This window comes from Callorhinchus milii, unplaced genomic scaffold (assembly GCF_018977255.1).
Source record: "Callorhinchus milii isolate IMCB2004 unplaced genomic scaffold, IMCB_Cmil_1.0 Scaffold17, whole genome shotgun sequence".
In the NCBI taxonomy this organism is placed as follows: Eukaryota; Metazoa; Chordata; class Chondrichthyes; order Chimaeriformes; family Callorhinchidae; genus Callorhinchus; species Callorhinchus milii.
Genome location: NW_024704758.1, coordinates 4956153 through 4977924, shown reverse-complemented (window position 1 = coordinate 4977924; position 21772 = coordinate 4956153). Strand labels below are relative to the sequence as shown.

The window sequence follows — 21772 nt, the reverse complement described above, 5'->3', positions numbered from 1 at the left end:
CTTGAGCTTCATGGTACGATAAGGCGCTATATCAAATGCAAGGATTATTATTATTCACAAACTCATGTGAGGACAAGAAGATCGTGGACGCAGAGAAAAGAATACGGAACGACTGCGGAGATAAAATAGCAGTAAAACATCGTTAGGCAGCAGAGAATCTGAAACCCTCAACCCACAGATGGTGGCTTCTCTGTCGGAGCTGGACTGCATTGTTATTTCACACCAGAAACACCTGATCCAGCTCACAATCTACAGGTTTTTGAAACACAAATCTGGCCTCACATAAATTCTCTCCCACTCCTCATTGCTGCCCCTGCACTATGGGCCTTTGCTCATCACTCAGTGGGGTGGTGGGTTCCAGTTCCACGTCAGTCCTTGAGCTCCTGGTTCAGGCTGACAATGTGACACAGTGCCAGGAGAAAGTAGCACAATGTCTAAGTTGCCATTCTGTGGATGGGACACCAAGTCAAGGTGGACATTGGATGTGACAATGTGGACTCCTGTAGTATAGTGGTTAGAGCGCTCGTCTCGCAAGCGAGAGGACCTGGGTTCAATTCCCGAGTGGGAGGATTCCTGTCGATGACTGCTGTCGATGAGCTGGGCTGGCTGTGCTGTCATCAGCAGTGCCCTGGAATACTGTGGACCCGCCTGGGCTCAGGAATCGGACTACCAATACCGCCCCAGAGGACTGGCTAGATTCCATTGGCGAGCATCTCACCTTGGAGCCTGTTCAGCTCCAAGGAGACCCCATATTCCTCTCCCCGCACCCCCCACCTCCCCAGGAGAATAGTAACCACTGTATCAAATGCAAGGATTATTATAAACATATACATAATATATTGACAGCACCAGTGTTATCGAGAAATAATTTATAGAGGATTACTAAGCAACTGGATAGCCAGGGCTCAGGTCAGGAGCAGCTGATCATATTCATTTCCTTTTGGTGTACATCATTACAGCCTTTCAAAATGGGATCCAATTGCTTTCATTATTATTTCATTGACATTGGAGAGCTCGCCTGCTTTCACCCCTGACTCCAATTTGAATATTAGCAGTGTAATAATGATGATAATCCTCACATTAGGTACAGCGCCTTTCATGTCAGGAGGACATCTCAAAGCACTTCACAGGATATACTGTAAAGTGGGGTGACTGTGTTGGAATGGAATCCGCACTCTCTCCCTGGAGGGACTCATCCTTCTTACCTGATTCTGGAAACTACTTGCACGTTGGCAAGAGTCAAGGCTTGGAGGGCGGGAGGAGGGTGGTGGAGGGGGATGTGGGTGGGGGTTGTGGTCCGAAAGCACAGTCAAAGAGGCATGTTTTGAGATGTGCCTTGAAGGAGACGAACGAGTAAGCGAGCAAGCCGGAGGGATCTGGGAACGGAGAGCCGAAGAGCGGTCACCAAGTGGCCGATGGTGAAATACCGAGATTCCTCATTGGAACAATATCATGGTTCCATTAGTTGGGTCAAATTTCACAACTATTATTGAGGGACTGAAGCTTGTGAGGTTTATGGCTCACAGTGGATACGATTCATGGTTGATGACCTATCACAGGCTCTCTCGGTACTCAATCTCATTAAGAACCTGCAGGAGACTGGCTTCCGAATGAAGACTGATTTGAGAAGTTTTTCACAATTTCACAGGACCTTAAGGCGGACAGAATCCAATCGGCAGTCTGAGTGGTCTCACAGGGTTTGGGCGTGCACATGCTGTGAGAAGAAGTTGGCAAGTCTAGCCGTGGGCACCAATGGGGAAGCGACTGCAGTGGCTCGGACTTTAGCTTCACAGTGACATGAGCTACGCCAGCCCCACAGTAACATGGCGTCACTGCCTTCCAATGAGCGCCGGCTGCCTGCACACAATGGGCTCTGTTTCTGAAGTAATATTGGATTACAGCGCTCAGACCACTCCGTGCAACAATTGTGGCTCCAGTTACTGTGCAGTCATTGTGATTTCCTCGTCTGTTGATACCTCTCACAGCAATATAGTGGGGATCCATGTGCACAGACAAGGCAGAACGACGCTCTTTGCATCAAACCCACAATGTTGTCATTCAAGAGGATCAAAGGCGCCAAATTCCACCTGACCTTAGCCTGTGAGACCACTTTGACTTAAAACTAATTCAAGGTCCTGTGAAATTGTGAAAAACTTCTCAAATCAGTCTTCATTCGGAAGCCAGTCTCTTGCAGGTTCTTAAAAAGATTCCTCCCTTTAGGCTATAATAATAATAATGATAATAATCCTTGCATTTGATACAGCGCCTTATTCTACTGTTTTGTTATATCCTAAAGATTTGATCTGGGTTTACCTTTCCAATCCCATTTAAACACCTCTATAAGGTCCCCTTTGTGTTGTCTTCTCTGAGGCTGAAGAGCTCCAACTTGTCTAATTGTTACTCAAAGCTTATTTCTCTAACACTAGGAATCATTGGCCTTACAGCACTTTGCAAGACCTTGTGTGCACAATTGCTGCCATTTTTCCTTACAAAAAGCCACATAACTATGACCATAACTACGGAACCCGGGTTTGAGATATTTCTGCGTGATAAGCAATAAGAACAACAACAACAAGATTCCATTTATAAAGTGCCTTTCACGTCAGGATATATTTTCACGTCATATATTTTCTTATTAGTTATTTCTTCATTTGTCAAGTCTTCTGCCTTCCACATACTGTGTAGAATAACTATTTTTATTGAATTTCTACACTTTCAATAAGTCCAATGACTGTCTCTGTGTAGACATAAATCCAATTAATATTGATAACCAGTTTACATAGTGGTTCCATAGACTGACTGATCCTTCCTTCCTCTGGGGGGCGTTTAAAACGATTAGCGGGAATCGATTCCTTAACCTTCCAAGGACACGTACTTTGGTCCATGGTTAAGCTGTAAACAATGGGCTGATTCAGGATATGAACAACCTTCACCAAGCTGTCTGCTCCCTTCTCTGCTCCAGGCCCTGGCTTGCTCCACATCTCCCACCCTACCTGCTCAACTATCAGTGGTCGGGCCTTCAGCCTTTCTGCCCCCACCCTCTGGAACTCCATCCCGGAGCCCTTCCACCTCGCTCCCACCCTTGCTTCCTTCAAGGCCCATCTCAAAACCTTCCGTTTCAACCGTTCCTTCGGTCATCTTCCCTCCTACACCCAGCCTTGCTCTCCACCCCTCTCTGATTCCAACCCGCAGCTCAGGTGCAAACAGCTCATCGTCCAGCACTTTGGGACTTCTTCCCAACCGTAAAGGCCGCTATATAAATGCAATTTGTTGTTAATGTTTGTTTGTTGTTGTTGTGACATCCAAGGTTGGTCCTGATAATGCAGAGACAACTGAGGTGACGAGGTCAGTGCAATAATCTGAGTTGAAATAAAGGTCCAGACAAAGGGGGAAAAAATCCCACCAGGTCGAATTTATCTTTATTTAATGTAGCATTTCAGAGCGCCAGGAATATTAAAACACAGCCTTAGTTCTGAAGCTGGTTTTATGTAAGCTTCTGCTTAAAATTTAAACTAGTTTCAAAGTTAAGACTGAATTCAACAATCCTCCAAAATCTGAAGAACAACAAATTATATTTGTATAACGTCTTTCACGTAGGGAGGATATCCCAAAGCACTGGACAATCAAGGACGTGCACCTGAGCTGGAGGTTGGGATCAGGAGGGGTTGGGGGCAAGGAGGGTGGGGGTAGGAGGGTGACCGAAGGTGTGGTCGAAGAGAAAGGTCTTGAGATGGACCTTGAAGGAGGCAAGGGAGGGGGCGAGGTGAAGGGACTGTGGCATGGAATTCCACAGGGTGGGTCACTCTCAAATACTGTAAATCCAGACCCAGATCGAATTTCTACCTGAGATTGTCCCAGTGCCTGATAACACAATCTGAACAGCAATGTAAATTGGTCAATGAACACCTTTGTGTGATCTGCAGAAATGTTAGGAAGCCACGTATAACAGCACGTTCCAACATGCAATTAGTTACGCAAATCAATCTCATTTAAACACAGGTCTGATTGTGAGCAGAGTCCAGTGTAGGTGAATCCATTTCAAATGAAGCGAGATCCAATTTGCATCAAAGATTTCCCAATCACAGAAAATCATTTGTAAGTTGCCACAAAGTGCAGTGACTGTCTGTTTTGTGAGCCAACGCAGCAGACAATTTGAACAGAGCAATGTCCCACAGCCGTAAAATGAAAATTTTTATTTGGGGGTCGTTGGCAGGTCACCGGGAGAAAACCCCTTTTCTTTCAAATAGCGCTATGGGATCTTTAACATCCACCTGAACAGGCAGAGGGGACCTCTGTTTAACATCTCATCAATAGGACGACTCCTCTAACAATGCAGAATCCCCTAATGTTGTTGTTCTGTGTTCTGATTTTTAACCCACTGTTTGAGTGTGAGTTCACTGACTAGATTACGCACAGCCACACTCTTAACCCCATTCCCACTACCTTCCAACCCTTTTAATTCCAACCCTCAGCTCAGGTGCAAACCCTCAGTTAAGGGTTTGCACCTGAGCTGAGAGTTGGAATAGTTGTGCAGCACCTTGGAACTTTCTTCCAAAGTGAAAGGACTCTATATAAATGTAATTTATTGTTGTTGAGGTGACTCAAAGAGCTATACTGTAATGCAGTGGTATTGAATTTTTGGTGCTGAATATGGACGAGAGAGGAATTTGGGGACAGAGGTTATGCACAGACAATAAATTCTTCCCATTCCTTCCCATTGAACTTCCCACTTGTAAGCCAAAGTTCAGATACAGGAAAGAGTTACTGGCAGAGCAGTGAAAATGCTCTCTGGACTGGCAATATCACACCCACAAATTTGTATTGGGGCCGATTCAACGACTCTGGGTTGTTAAAGCGTTATCAAAGGTTTCCCATCCCTTGGGACAAAATAAATAATTCCGACCTCACTCTTAAATCAAAGCACATTACAGAAGATTAGGAATCAGATTTTAACACAGGTTATCATTTCCTTCCTGCCATACTCTCCCAACTTAGCCAGTCTTTATCATCAATGCCTCTTTATTGTCCTATGCTACAATCTGTGTCACATTCCCTCTCTTAGAGTTACTTCTCATCACTTCTCCTTTTAACTTCCACTATCCTCCCCTTTCCCTGTGCTGGCCTGTGTTAGAGTGATTGAGAACTCAGAGCAGAGGGTTGGCTTGTTCCCCAGGTTTCCATTAAGATAAACAAACTCAGTCTCAACTATCATCAATCAGGATCCATCATGTAACAACCTGGCTCAGAGAAAGCACTCTCGCTTCTGAGTTAGAAGGTTGTAGATTCAAGCCCTTCGCCAGGCCTTGGAATGACGTAGACTAAGGTGCCGTTCTTCGAATGAAACATTAAACCGAGGTCCCGTCTGCTGGTTCAAGTGAACATTAAAGATCCCATGTCCCCAAAGCAGCTATTGGGTACAATCAGAGTTATTGGCCATGGGAATCTTTTGTTGGGAGTTCATTCCTCACATTCACCACTCTGTGAGAGGTCGGGGTGGGCATGGGGGAGTGTGGGGGGGGTGGGGGTTGGTGGTGTTGTCTCATATGAGACTTTTGAATTTGAAAACAATCCTTACAAAGGGGGCCTTAACAAGAATAACACAATCTAGTAAAACAGTTTGTAAAAAGAGCCCTGGAGGCCTGCCAAAGAAGTGATATTGCTTCCTGTATTTTATTGTCCGTTTATTGCGGAATGAAATGAAAAGGCCTGTGATGTTTGCTCTAGACCCTGAGCTGTGTGTTCAGGCCGCAGGGTATTGAACAAAACCTCTTGTGTTTGTTAACACTAAGGTTAACAAAAGCAGATCACAACATGGATAAAAGTTTAAAAGTTACACAACATTGGGACTGGTCTTTCACTCTCTCTCTGAATATATTAATAATCATAATAATCTTGCATTTGATGTAGTGCCTTATCAAGTCTTAGAGACGTCTGAAAGTGCTTCACAGTATATACTGTAAAGTGAATTGAGTATATTTTGTGGGCGAAACGAGGCAGCCAATCGCACACAGCAGTGTCCCACAAACAGTCATGGACTGATTGACCAAATTATTATTATTTTTAAAAAATGTATTTTTTTTGTAAGAATTATTACCCACGGAAAATATGTAACACACATATTGTATATATATATGGCTAGCAGGACTAATGGGGTGGGGGGGAGATCCGGTCTGTTGCTATACAAATGTAATTTTGTGTTATTGATACAGAATTTCCGGCTAAGTGCCGAAAAAGGCCATCACTGCCATTGTAATTGCTTGAGAGTTGGAAGCTGGAAGCCTGAAGACATTTTTAGTCGTGGATTTTTTAAAAAAAACATGAGGTTTGGGCCTGGTCCATCTAGGTTGGAATTCTGGATGCCAGAGGGTTTACTGTATTTGTTTATATCCTCGTCCTAACCTTTTCAACCTCCATGGTCTTGCCCCATCAGTCCGTACCAACCTGCCCGCTCCCTCCACTCAGCAGGTACTGGCCTCCATCACGTTCCCCCCCACACATCCACCCCATCGGCCCTGTGTCATTTTGTGGGTGAAGACTAGCAAATTTGTGCATAGCAAACAGCCATGATGTGAGTGAACAATTTTTGAGGGGATTGTTGGCCAGGACACCAGGAGAAATAGCCTTCTCTTTTCGAATAGTGCCATGGGATCTTTAATGTCCACTTGAACAGGCAGATGGGACCTCAATTTACCTTCTCATCTGAAGGACACCTTCGACAATGCAACGCTCACACAGCACTGTACTGGAATGTCAGTCTAGACTGTGAGTTCAAAGTTCTCATGTGGGGCCCCAACCTCCTGACTCAGAGCTGCGCCAGGCTGGACAGACCTCAGCAGATAAACCTGAACTTGGAGCAAAGTGCACTCCAAGTGATACAAATGTATAGTTCTTTCAATTGTCAGTTTCAATGCCTTGTAAAATAATTAAATTTCTCCTCCAGTAAGCACTCACCATATAAAGCCTTGGCACTCATTCTGCTCGCATCGTGCCCCGACATTTTGCTGTGGAATAGAAAGAAAGGCAGATCAGTATATTTCACAGCAAATCTTCCTGCATCCAATTTTGCCTACAAAATATGCATTCGTTACAGTTTCTAGTAAATCTCACTTTGCCTTAACATTTTGTACAAGATAGCAACTAGGGTGTCTAAAAGAGAATTTAAGAGGAACTACTTCAGGCAGTGTGTAATTGTGGAACTCGCTGCCTGAAGCAATGGTTTATTAAGATAGTGTAGATGCATTCAAGAGGAAGCTGGATCTTCACATGAGGGTGAGCAGATTAGAAGGATATGGAAAGGTGTAAAGAATGGGTGAGCACTCGTGTGGAGTATAAACACTGGCACGGACTGGTTGGGTTCGAGTGACCTGTTTCCGTGCTGTACATTCTTTGTGATTTGAGATCGCACAAAATGGTGCAAAAGATATTAAGGATCAGCTTTTTTTCAGTGCTGTGCAAAACGGCCACACCAGAAAAAGGACAAAATGGGTTAAGACCAGCTGGAATTTCAGCTCCAAAGAATCGCACTGAAATAAATGATGGCGCCACATTGTAAGATCTGACCTGACCTGATGTGAGCTGGTATTTGATTGTTGCTCTCCCTTTCTTGTGTGTACAATGACACTACAGTGTCTCAGTCGTGTGGATCAGGTGGAGGTGGAGTATAAACACCAGCAAATTTACACACAGCTATGTCCCTCCAGAATGGGCATGAGAATTAGCAGTGGTCTGGAGTACTGCAGTCCTGCCTGGCTCAGGAACTGGGTTATTGAGACCACCACACAGGGTTGTTGGCTCAATTCTAACATTCTGTTGCCAAACATGTCATCTTGGAGACAATTCAGCTCAAAGGAGGCCTTGCTTACCTTACCTCCCCACCAAGGAAGTTGGTCACTAGTTGGTCATTTGACATCCAACTTGTGCAATTTTGAGCCATCACTAGGTGGATGGCAGGTACCAGGAACTCCCTGCGAGCTTCCTGTGGTGGCATGTAGGAATGGAGGAAGCCCATTAATATTGACTTTGTGTGTCTCAGTTGGCAGCACTCTCGCCTCTGAGTCAGGAGATTGTGAATTAAAGTGCTACGATGGAACATGGAACTCACATAGTCTATGCTGTGTCATATACTCGGGCTGCATTGTTGGAGGTGCTGTCCAGCAGATGGCACGTTAAACCAAGATTCCGTCTGCCTGTTCAGGTTAGGAGTTTGTGGATTCAAGCCCCACGTTGGGACTTGGAATCACTTAGTCTAAGCTGACACTCAAATGCAGTACTGGGGGGGTGTTTGATCATTGGAGGTTTATCATGATCATGATATGGCACTATATCAAATGTAAGAATTATTATAAGTGAGCCCAATAGTTAATGACCCAGCACCAAGTCTGCTCTCACAAGAAGTAAACACCAGTCAGATTTCCAGAGGCTCATCTGAAAATCTGTTGATTTGTATTTTTATTACTGGTTAATTATTAATTGGTGGAGAAATAGGGTGTGGAGTCAGATATTGGAGTTGTGCTAAAGTTCAAACATAATGGTGAGCTACAGTTATGGAAAGTCAATACAGTAAAGCAAAATAAAACATGCTGGATGCTTTCTACGCAATATGATCCTCACACAATAAATAAAGATTACTTGCATTCAATATTGCACTTTTCACATTGAGTGGACGTCTCAAGTTGCTTCACAGGATTTACTATAAAGTGTGGTGACTGTGTATTTTGTAGGCAAACAGAAAATTGGTTCAGATAAAGAAATCCCTTCAAGTCCATTTGACCTCATCCATCCAGAATACCCACCCCCCATCCTCCCCTCACAGCATCAAGCTGTTTTTTTTGAATGGATCCAATGTCCTGGCCTCAACCACCCTTCCTGATAACCTGACCCAGTCATTAACTAGGTGGAATGCCTACCCCTCTTCATGCAGGGTTGCGTCTCAGAGCCAGGGGGAGGGGAGAGTTGACCAATGTAATTTTGTTGTTGTTGTTGCAGGCACAGTTAAAGAGCTACAAGTTGAAAGTCACACCCAACGTTCACAGAGGTTGAGTGCGCTGTGTAGTGAATGGCATACACTGCTGTACTTGCCTTTCTTGTCTCTACTGGTGGCCTTGGGCCCCAATATGGTCTGTAGACAGTTTACTCATTCACCTGGGAAGACAAGAGAGGTCCTGCATCAGACTTGGCAAAGAATGAGTGCAACATTGCAACCAAATGAAAAAACATTGCTCAGCGGGGAATGCTCAAAGTTGAGACTTACAATATATCCTGTGAAGCACTTTGATATGTCTCAACCATGTGATAAGGCACTATATCAAATCCAAGGATTATTACTATTATTATAATTATTATATTGAGATGAGCAGAATTTTGGGAAATCTTCAATTTAATTTGTTTATTATTAAGATGGTTAATTTAAGAGCCAAAGAAAAGTGACTTCCAAATTTAGACTGTATTTAAGAATTTTCCAAAATGTAAGATCTTAAAATGTGAAAACAATGGCCTCAGACTAAGATCGGGAGAAATTGGGCCTCACTTCTTTAAAAGAAGATTTTCCAGTGTCTTTGTTTTCAAATTCTGTAAATCTGCAGATAATTCCACCATTGTACTTTCAATGAGTAGCTCTGATATAAGTGGAGGAGGATTGGATTAGCTGGACAGAGAGCATCAGTGGAACAACATGGGTAAAGTGGAATAAAATGGAGGCCAAAGTTTTCAGGAGAGAAGGGGTAAGAATTGTGGGATCGAAACATGCCCACACAAAGAGCAACCATTTACTATCAGATAATTTGTTGTTAGGAATTTCTAATAAAAATATGTTAGCCTGTTGCAACGTAATAAAAGCTTAGTGGGTGGTTGAAGGTTGTAAAAATGGGAGAGTCCATGGCAGCTCTGATGACCACTTGTCTAAAGGTCCACACACAGCCAGGAAACTGAAATAAACAAGGTACCAGCAACTTCATACTCAGAGTCTCATAAAATGCTGTTTCATTCCGAGCTTTTGATTTTCAATTTGCATCGTATCCTTTTTGTCTTTCTGTTCTTAGTAATACAAATAATAATCCTAACATCTGATACCAGCACCTGTCATATCAGGACATCTCACAGTATGTACTATTAATTGTAGTGACTATGTATTTTGTGGGCAAATGCGGAAGCCAATATGTGCACAGCTGTGTCCCACAAACAGTCATAGAGTGAGTGACCAATTTTATCTGAGGGACTGTTAGCCAGGGCACTGGGAGTGAGAAACTCTGTTCTTTTTTCGATTAGTGCCATGGAATCCTTGACGTTCACCATCACATGGTCCTGAGCCCATTTTTGCTCACTGTCATTACCGACGCACATTTCAACACGGTGCATTCATTACATTGTGATCAGAATCTGGAATCGCGGCTAATTATTATTATTATTACACTTCAATCCTCCTCCAAGCCAGGCATTTCTATCACCCATTTCTTAAATACAAACACTTCAAACACCAGGTCTCTCAGAGTCAGCTCAGAAGAGAGCAAATTGACTCATCAACCCTGTACCACTGCCACCTGTTTTCCTAAATCACTTTCATTTTATTAATCTCACTTCCCAGCTCTCTTGTGCTCCTGACCACAGACTTTCTGAAGCAGAAAGAAAGATGGTTTAGATTCCAAACTTGAAGATTGTCTGGTTTCCTCCAAGGCTCAATTCAGTGTTGGTCATGCCATGGACTCTAACCCTTCAACCACAACAATAAACAGATAACAGATCATATCAGATAATAATTTACATTCCATAGAGAGAACTGAGAAAAATAGAGAGTAGAGAGAAAGAGACAGTAGACAGAGAAAAAGAACAGTGAGACTTAGAGTAGACAGAGAGAGAGAATGAGAAAGAAAGAGAATTCATCAGATTATAAAAGTAGTCTATTGCCCATCCATTGGTTGTACCAAATAACACCTCAGAACATGGTGTGCTGGGGCTTTGACGACCAGTGCAACAGCCACAACCATTTTAATGGCAAGTGGTAAAAGTTGGGAAAACTCAAAGCAAAACTGGTGTTTTCAACCTGCACCTAGTGGCTGACCTTTCCGTACCTCTGCACCCAGTTCCCTTTTGACACAGAACTCAGCATTTTCTTGTCCAAAGGCTTCTCATCACTGTGTTTTCTCATTTGTAACTGGTGTACTAAGGCGTACCCAGGAACTTAGGGGCAGATCATTTCAGCCCATCGAGCCTGTCCACTAGTTTATTACATAACGGCAGATAGTAATAATAACAATAATACTCCTTGCATTTGATGTAGCACATTTCATGGCAGGAGGACACCCCAAAACACTTCACAGGATTTACTGTAAAGTGTAATGTGCAAAGGAATTGTCCACAAACAGCTAGGATGTGAATGACCAAATCAAATCATCTGGGGAATTGTTGACCATTACACCGGGCGAGAGAAGCTTCCTCCTCTTTTCGAGTAGCGTACTTGCCTAGGAAGCGCACTACTGGCTGCTGTGTTTCGCCCACAAAAAACACGGTAAATCCCTTTATGTTAGATTCTGTGAAGCACTTTGAAACATTTCAAAGACGTGATAAATCAAATGCAAGGCTTATTATTATCATGGGATCTTTAACGTCCACCTGAGCATGCAGATAGGACCTGGGGTTAATATCTCAACCAACGATGGCACCTCTGACAATGCAGAGCTCTCCTGGCACCACATCGGAATGTCTGCCTAGACTATTCAAATTCAAAAACCTGATTTGGGGTTTGAACACAATTCCTTCTAATTTGAGGTGAGAGTGCAAATGACTGAACCAGAATGTCACGCAGATTCGACACTGTCCCGACTCCCAAAAAAAGAACAAAAGCAAAAGGAGACACTCCCCAAAGGAACTCATGCTAACAATCAGCTGCGTGATCGAGATGAGGGAATGACAACTCTGAATGGGTTCTGAGAAGCACTTAATCGTGAGCTCCCACAGCCCACAAAGTCCCTTTTGTAACTATCACTGAGTATTTTGGGGTTTATTCTATATGTAAAATGTTTTGGCTGAGTTTGCGCTCTCCTGTATTATCAGAGCATAAAACAGCCTTCGGAACAAAGCCTCCAGTGTGGGTGGTTTCTCTCAAAGGTTCGGAGACAATTAGCACAATTTTAAACATGAGAATTAGCATCATTTTGGCAAGTCATGGGGGCACTGAGTCATTCCGCTCAGCTCCTGTTAACCCTGCAAGCCAAAGCTCTAATGGGTACGGTAGTTCTAGCTGGACAAGCTAGACAAGCAGTGGGAAAGCTTGCCAGACAGCGATATCAATGGCAAGCTATGTGGTTATAGCTGGTTAGACCCTAATGCAAACTCCAGAGGGTCCTCAAGTCTTTGCTCTTGCCAACCTGCACCTAATACTTTCCAGACTTAGGAAAGCAGGATGCTTCTCTCCAGGGAGAGAGTGGGCATTCCTTTCCAACAATCTATCTCAGGGATTTATGTATGTAGGTGGGATGCATGCAATTCTCAGTTTGGTTTGGATACTCTTATGCACGGGGATGGGTTTCCACATGTGTCAGAGAGGACGGCATCTCCGACAATGCAGCACACCCCAGCATTGCATTGGCGTATTAGTTTAGACTATATGAGTTCCAAGTCCCTGACTCAGAGGTGAGAGTACGATCAACTGAGCCAGGCTGATATTATTCAGTCTACCAACATCTCAACAACAACAACAACAACAAAATTAAATTTATAGTGCGCCTTTCATGTCGGGAGGACGTCCCAAAGCACTGAACGGTCAGGTGTTCAGGCCCGAGCATGTGGGAGGGATGGTGTAGGGGTGAGAGAAGGCAGAGAGGTGGGAGGGCGACTGAAGGCACGATCGAAGAGAAGGGTCTTGAGACCGGCCTTGAAGGAGGCAAGGGAGAAAGCGAGGCGAAGGAACCATGGGATGGAGTTCTAGTGTGTGGGGGCAGACGGGCTGAAAACCTGGCCACTGATGTTAGGGCGGGTCGGGTGGGAGACATGGAGCAGACCAGAGCCCGCTGAACGGAGGGAGCGGGCAGGTTGGTAGGAAGTCAACACGTCAGATAGGTAAGAGGCGGCAAGGCCATGTATGACCTTAAAGGTGAGGATGAGGATCTTGAATTCAATCCTCTGGGGGATGGGGAGCCAGTGGAGTTGGGCGAGGGTGGGAGCGATGGGGTCACTGAGCCTGGTGCGTGAGAGTACACGAGCTGCAGAGTTTTGGATGATCTGCAGCTTGTGAAGGGAAGAGTTGGGAAGGCCGATGAGGAGGGAGTTCCCGTAGTCGAGCCTTGATGTGATGAATACGTGGGTGAGGGTTTTGGCAGCCTGAGGGGTGAGGCAGTGGCGGAGTCTGACAATGTTGTGGAGGTGGTGGTAGGAAGTGAGGGTCATGGCGTGGATGTGGGGGAGAAAGGACAGTTCAGGGTCAAACAAGATTCCCAGATTCCTGACTGGCTTAGTGAGGTTGAGTGTGCAGCCATGGAGGCTGATGCTGCCAGCACCCGAGGTGCGGAGGCGCTGGCGCGAGCCAATCAGGAGGGCCTCTGACTTGCTGACCTTGAGTTGGAGAAAGTTTTCCCTCGTCCAGGATTTGATGTCTCTTGCCTAGAATGTCCCTTTCTCCTTAACAGCCTCTTTAATCTAAGATGGGCCTCAATGTTTGGTACTGCCCTTGAGGCCTGTGACAGGGGCTGCCTCTCCCAGAAAGGATTACTGGACCTGCTTCACACCTGCAATGTTTATCTTGTGGTAAGTCAGGAATCAGATTATGACACAGAGCAAACAAAAACACAAAACCCTGTGTGTTCTTAAAGTCTCAACAGAACGATTGCAAACAGACTTAAAATGCATTTAAGAAGTAAGTGGTGGGAACTGCAAAGGATAAAACAAAACTGATACAGAACACAATGAGTTCCTGTACAAAATTATAGAAATCACAGACTAGGACTCACTGCCCCTGTATTTTATAAGGTATTTTCCCCCTTTCACGAATACAGAGTCCTGTAGTGTAGCGGTTAGTGTGCTCACTTGGCAAGCGAGAGGACCAGAGTTCAATTCCCGGGTGGGGTGAAACCTTAGGCAAGTTTCCTTAATCCACATGCTTCTGTTTAATGAGCAGTAAGTAGCAACCAAGTTGTTAGTCGATTGGCAGATTACTTTCTGGGGGTAATAATCCCTCAAAATAATTGGTCACTCACTCCACAACTGTTTGTGAGATACTACTATATGCAATTGGCTGTCGTGTATCGCCCACCAAACAGTCAATCCACTTTACAATATATTCTGTGAAGTACTTTGAAATATCTCAATGACGTGATAAGGCGCTATATTAAATGCAAGGTTATTATTATTATACCTCTTTCATTATTCTCCCTTCCTCCTCCCCTGAAAGTCTTTTGGACTCCACCTTCCATCCCTTCTGTACCTCACCCAATTAGATTAGGTATCAACTTGGCTCAGTTGGCAGCGCTCTCACCTCTGGGTCAGAAGGTTATGAGTTCAAGTCCCACATGAGGAAATCTGAGCTCACAATATAGGCTGACACTCCACATTGTATTGCTGGGGGAGGCATGTGTTATTGGAGGTAGCACCTTCTGTTGAAAGTCTCATCAACAGAATGTTGAAAATGGAACAATACGCACAAGGATTTGTCTGGAACTTCTACTCATAATATAGTAATCTTTTCATTTGATGAAGTGAAGCTGGAAGCTCACTGAACCGGTCAGCCCAGTGGAAGTCGTATGTCATAGTATCGACCAAATATTGTGCAAATTTCATGTGTCAATCACATCCAGGTTTGACTAGGCTAACTCCCTACTCACTGGACTTCCCAACTTTTCTCTCCGTAAGCTGCAGTTTATTCAGAACTCGGCTACTCGTGCCCTCTTCTGCACCAAACTTCGTGAGCTGACCATCCCCATCCTCACCCAGTTTCACTGAGTCCTTATCCCCCAGAGGTTCGAGTTTAAGATCCTTGCTCCTCCTTACCTCTGCGACCTAGTAAGCCTTTACCAACCTGTCCGCTCCCTTTGCTTGACAAGCAATGGCTTGCTCCATGTCCCCCGCAGTACCCACTCCACCATCGGAGGTCAGGCCTTCAGTCTCTCTGCCCCCACCTTCTGGAACTCCACCCCAGAGCTCCTTCGCCTTGCCCCCTCGTTCACCTCCTTCAACGCCTGTTTCAAGACCCGTCTCAAAACCTTCCTTTTTAATGATTCCTTTGGTCACCCCCCTTGCCCTCCACCCCTCTTGATTTGAACCCCCATCCCCAGTGCAAACCCTTCACTGTCCAAAGCCTTGAGACATCCACACGCTGTGAAAGTTGCGTTCTAAATGCAATTTGCTGTTGTTGACTAAATAACCCACTCTCACGCGGAAGTGAATCATCCTTGCGTTTGATGCAGCACCTTTCATGTCGGGAAGACGTCTCTGTTTTTGTTCCGCGCCTTTTTTAATTAGAGGAAGATTGAGCTGCACTTGGCAAATGTTGTGCTGAGTGAAGCTGTCAGAACTGGACGAAGCCTGCCAGGCGACATTCCACAGTCTGCTCCCGAGAACTCAATAATTGCAGTGGCTCGGACAGAAGGGTGGGGGCGGGGGAGAGAGACAGGACTCTGACGCAGAGGATGTGGGACCTCGAGTGACCAAAGTATTATTATTTTTTAAAAAATCTTTGATCTCATCTTCACGAAAATCCCGACCCAAACATCCTCCCATCGCAGCACCAAACAGTGTCCAGACGCAAGAGAAAAGGAAACAAGGCCATTTTCTTTGAAACAGGTACCAGCTACGGTTGACAGTAACGCACTTACCTTTTACGGCCAGAAGTAACTCCCAAAGGCAATAAAAACCGCAGTGGAAGGAAAGATTATCTCAGAGACGTGTAGGTGATTCCCAGCAGGATAAACGTATAAGCGGTTCTTTGTAAAATGATATATATATTTTTAAAAAATCAAGAAAGTCTGGCAGATTCAGACAGAAACTGATTTCCTAGTGGTGAGCAATGGTGGAGTCTAAGTGCAAATGGCTTATATGTGCAAAGCTGCGTTACTCATTAATGGATCATCGTTTCCTTATTGTAGGGTATCCGGGGCTGGCCTAGCCCTCCCCACACCTCATATCCCTTGATACTCTCAATGAGACCAGTTTGAAAGGGCAACAGCCGGCTCCAATAGATCAGTGCTTCCACCTCAAGAAGTTAATGTTAGCTTCCTGATAAACTACATGAGACTACAGCCTTCGGCCACAGTTTCATGTGTGAACGTTCACACGTGTATTTTCTCTCTGTGTTTCTTCCCTGCGTCCTGACCGACACTTATTTCATGGCTGTTTGTGGAACACTGCTGTGCACAATCACTTCATTTCACAATAAATCCTGCAAAGAGCTTTGAAATGTCCTTCCAAAGTGATAAGGTGCTATGCCAAATACAACCATGATTATTATTATTATAGCCTGCAGAACACTTTGAGAGTCCTCCCAACATGAAAAGAGCTGTATTAAAGGTAAAGATTGATCCATTCACATCTTCAAGACTGAGGTGGATAGATATTTGTTAGTTCAGGGTATTAAGGGATATAGGACAAGGGTGGGTAATTGGACTTGAGATACAGATCGGCTGTGAACTTATAGAATGGCGGAACAGGCTTGAGAGGCTGAACGAACGGTCTATTGTATGCTTCTAAATTGACTGCACTCAGGAAGGATTGGCAGATGGGTAGCAGATTATGCGCTCATTAATGGCATCCACACGCCCCATAGGAAGTGAAGGGGAAGGAATCTATGGGCGTGCACCCTACTACATGGCAATGGGTTAATGTTCACATAACACCCACATCATTCTGAATAACATTGCACTGCTGCTATCAGGTATGCGAGTCAAAGGAGTCATGTTATTAATTAACTTCTATAACAATTTGGCTGACAGGGTTCCCCCCCCTTCCCCCAAAACTATGCAGGGAGGGAGAATGGATTAATCCAGCGAGCATACCAGGCAGGCAACATACCGAAACGAATGAACTTGATCTGAAGACTAACTAGCTGGTTAGTACGGACGGTCTAGAGTATTTCTTGATGATTTCTTTATCCGAACCACATTGGTGTATACATGTGTCAGACGTGCTGATTCCTCCATTCCACACATACACACACGTGTGCATGCAGACACGCACACACGCACACACAGACAGTGTCACTCTCAAAACAACTTTTTCACCATATGACTGTTGACTTCACCAACTTGTACGATCTCTCTGCAGCACAGGCTCCACGTCCCCACCCTGCCTGTCCCACTATTGGTAATCGGGCCTTCAGCCTGTCTGCCCCCACCCTCTGGAACTCCATTCTGAAGACCTTCCATCTCGCACCCTCCCTTGCCTCTTCAAGGCCCATCTCAAGACCTTCCTTTCAAAGCGCTTCACAGAATATACTGTAAAGTAAATTGACTTTATATTTGTGGGCGAAACGCAGCAGCCAATTGCGCACAGCAATGTCCCACAAACAGTTGTGGATTGAAGTGACCAATTTTATTTTTTTTTGTTCTTGAGGGATTATAATCAGGCGTGTGGAGTAAGAAAACTTGCCCAAGGTTTCGCCCTGCCGGGAATCAGACCCAAGTCTCTCGCTTGCGAGGCGAGTGCTCTAACCACCGAGCTACAGGACTCCTTTTGTCTAATAATTTAGGATTGTGTAGAACTGTCTTAAATTGGAAGCCATTTTTCTATAGCTCTTTTAAAGAAAGGCTGATATATCATAGAATCTTACAGCAAAGAAGGAGACCATTCTGCCCATCCTACCTGTGCGGGTCTGTGAAAGAGCTATCCTATTAGTTCCACTCCCCCGCTCTTTCCTCATAGCTCTGCAACCTTTTCGAAAGTTATTATTGAATCTGCTTCCACCACCCTTTCAGGCAGTGCATTCCAGATCGTAACAACTCACTGCGTAAAAGAATGTCTCTTTATCTCCCCTCTGGTTCTTTTGCCAATTATCTTAAATCTGTGTACTTTGGATACTGACCCACCCACCAGTGGAAACAGTTTCTCCTTAGTTACTCTATCAAAACCTCTCATAATTTGAAAACCTGTATTAAACGTTAAATTTAACAAACCTGTGAACCTTTCCTGTGAAAGCAGGACATCATGGTCTGACAGAATGAGGTTGAAAAGGAGATGAATAAAAAAGTTTGATAATTGAGCAGAAGCTCGAATTAGCACAAGAATAGAGAGATGTGAGGTGATAGATCCTGATGAGAACCATGAGTCATTGATTGCTCATAACTCAGGAGACGTGGGGGGAATGTGGTCGAGGCCGTTGCTGTCTGTAAGTATCGATGGCAACAGAGAAATATAGGACGTGGTTGGAGCAGTCAGGTGGGGTTTGGTGGGGGGTGGGGGCTGATACCACCTATTCATCTGAAGATAAGAAAATATGGAGGGTACATTCTGAAAGCCACAAATATGGAGTCTTGTTGCGTAGTGGTTAGAGCGCTCACTGAGCAAGTGAGAGGACCTGGGTTCGATTCCCGGGCAAGGCAAAATCTTAGGCAAGTTTCCCTGCTGCACACATCTCTGTTTACCGAGCAGTAAGTAGGAAACCTGTTCTTAGTTGATTGGTGTATCGCTTCATCGGTGGGGTGTAATAATCCTTTTTAAAAAAAAGTGGTCGCTCAATCCACGTATTTTGCCCACAAAAAACAGAGTCAATTCACTTTACAGTATATTCTATGAAGCGCTTTGAGACGTCTCAGCTTCATGATCAAATGCAAGGATTATCATCATTTCATTAAACAAAGTCACAATAGACACACATCCTCGTGCTGGATTCCCAACCAGCCTCTTAGAGACTTCCGACTAAACTTGATTATTTTGCCAGGAGCAAGCTATTTGTCCATATTGCCTACCCAAACAATTTCCCACAAGATTCCTTTGATGTATAATACTGTACTATAATAACAACACCTACAATTTCATATAGTACCTATAATGACAAAACACCACAAAGTTGTTCTGTAGCGAATTTTTGTCAACTGTAGTGGATGCGTTTTTTGTAGGCGAATGAGGCAGTCAAAAGTTCGCACAGCATGGTCCCACACAGAGGAATGAAGTGAAGGGATAATTATTCTGGTGGATTGTTGGCCAGGACACTGGGGCAAACTTCCTTTGTTTTCCAACAGTGCCCTGGGGTGTTCAGTGTTCACTGAGGTCAAATGCTGCAACTTGCCTGTTGCATTCGGCTACAAAATACAGTCACTATTTTATCATAAGTGCTTTGTGATGTCCTCTCGATTATTATTATTATCATCAATAAGGTTTTCGACGAGATTTTAATCAATGCCATAGCCTGCCTCAGGGTTTGAGCAACAATCCCACCCTACTCTGTTCTGTGCCCCCATTTTGGACTAGGGTGGGCGGTTGGGGGGGGCAAAAAGAGCATCTGCCATTGGGTTTCAGCTTGAGTGAGCAGAGAGAAAATGCTTCCCCGACAACTGCACAGGGCTGGAGATCTCATCTAAGAGCTTGTAACTTTTGTGGTACATTGATGAGCATCAGACAAGGATTCTGCTTCACTGGTGTAGGTAGGTAGGGGCATGTAAATTGGTGGATGAAATTAGAAGAGGAATTTTATATGGAAGCTGAACTGCTGAACTGGATTTCAGATGCTATGTGCATGACTCACCCTGAAATAATGCCCTGAAAACCAATTTCCACCTGTCTGTGGTATGTGGTGAAACCGGTATTGAAGGAAGGACACAGCATCCACCCTGGAATGTAGTGGGAGTCTCCAGAAGTAATCATCTCCTATTTACATTCGTTCCACTGAGCTTCATCCAATGATCTCAGTGATAACAATAAAATAATGTTAATCCTTACAGCAACAAATGATTGCATTTATATCAGCACCTTTCACGTCATCTGGGGAAATTGTTGACAAGGACAAGGGGACAAATTCTCTTCTCTTTTCGAATAATAATAATAATAATCCTTGCATTTGATATAGCGCTTTTCACATCTTCTAGACATCTCAAAGAGCTTCACAGAATAGACTGTAAAGTGAATTGACTGTATATTTGTGGGCAAAATGCGGCAGCCAATTTCGCACAGCAGTGTCCCACAAACAGTTGTGGATTGAAATGACCAATTTATTATTTTGTTTGAAGGATTATTATCAGGCGTGTGGAGTAAGGAAACTTGCCCAAGGTTTCATCCTGTCGGGAATTGAACCCAGGTCTCTCGCTTACAAAGCACGTGCTCTAACCGCTGAGCTACAGGACTCCACATGGTGACATGGGATCTTTAACATCCACCTGTATAGCCAGGCAGGGCCTCAGTTTAATGTTTCATCCGAAGGACGGCTTCTTTGACTGTGCAGCACTCCTCTACCTGCACCAGGTGGTGCTTTGACCCAAAAAAGCTATTGGGGAAATCGATAGAATGGGTCTATAAGGGTTTTTATGCAAACTGCTAATGGAGTGATAGGTATGTTAACTAAGCACCATTCAGACATGCCTGTTAATGAATCACTGCAATACTGCAGACCAGTTTCCAAACTGGTCAGGTCAGATGATATCATGGACTTTGAAAGCAATGCTTAAACTATTCACCTGCGATATCTGGAGCTTGTAAAGTGAAAAGAATCTTCAGGCTGATCAGAAACCATTATTATTGCAACAATCACGCATGTTCATAACCAGGGCCCTCTGCCAGTTCCAACTTCAGATTGATTTCCTTCCTTCTGATTTCCCCTAGGGTCAGGTGCCAACGTGGCTCAGTTGGTCACTGTCTCACCTCTGGGTCAGAGATGGGAGTTCCTCTCCCCCGGTGTCCTGGCCAACAATCCCGCAAATAAAAAAAATTGATCACTCACTCCGTGGATGTTTGTGGATCATTGCTGTGCGGAACTGGCTGCTGCATATACAGTCAATCCACTTTACAGTATGTCCTGTGAAGCTCTTTGAGACTTTGATGATGCGATAAGACGCAATATCAAATGCAAGATTATTATTACAGTAAACTTCTCATAAGTCGTATCGGTTGGGACCATACATTTATGATGACTTATGCAAAGTATGATTTATGAGAAACTTGCCTACATGGCATCATATCTGAGTTGTGTAAAGTTATGTATAAGTTGGATTTTATATGACTTACACATAACAAATGGATAAGTACACAAGTACTGTAATTCTCTGATGAGTGTATCGGTTTTAGAATTTTATTCTCTTGCTTAGTTTGTTGCTGCACTTGAACAGAGTAAATTTGGCCCCAGGGACACAAAACCTCATCCGGGGACTGTCCCCAGAAATCGGGGATGTATTGTCACCCTAATGCCAGGACCATAGTAATTCTCTAGTCGGCAGGGAAGAATTGAAAATTGAAAAGAATTGGCTTGTGCCAGCATGACCTACAGTTTGGTATTAAATCAAAGTCCCAGAGTGCAAACTGACTCTCCCTTGGCTGACTTTTCAAGGGCATTCAGTGCATGACTTACCAGGTAGAGTGGCAATTTTGGTTTCAGTCTTACACCTGTGCGACGGAGAAAACAGAGGACAAGTCAAGGTCATGTGCTGACTTCCAGCTCTGCTACAGAACCATAAAAAATCAGTTCTGTGCAGTTAGACTCGCTGAGTGTCTCCTGGTGCTGGTTTGCTATAGGAGTCATTCATAGATAGAACCTAACAGGTAGAAACAAGCACTAGCATAGATATCAGCCTTGCTCAGTTGGTAATACTTTCACCTCTGAGTCCGAAGGTTGTGGGTTCAAGTCCCACACAGGCAGACTTTGAGCTAACTC

General features: G+C 44.3%; 1 protein-coding gene across 5 annotated transcripts in view; it reads right to left on the bottom strand.

The window, feature by feature from the left end:
• eps8l2 (EPS8 like 2) overlaps window positions 1-21772 on the bottom strand; it is a 59277-nt gene that overhangs the window by 27205 nt on the left and 10300 nt on the right. The window contains exons 1-3 of one of the 5 annotated variants that reach the window (XM_007887463.2): window positions 15798-15989; window positions 9079-9141; window positions 6952-7001 (exon numbers count right to left, since the gene is read on the bottom strand). In XM_007887463.2, coding sequence (XP_007885654.1) covers window positions 6952-6997 — 46 coding nt within the window. In that variant the 5' untranslated portion in view covers window positions 6998-7001; window positions 9079-9141; window positions 15798-15989. Of the gene's footprint in view, window positions 1-6951; window positions 7002-8906; window positions 8926-9078; window positions 9142-15797; window positions 15990-21772 lie in introns of those variants that run through there. The other 4 variants (XM_042341413.1, XM_007887464.2, XM_042341415.1 and 1 more) reach the window with 4 other exon arrangements.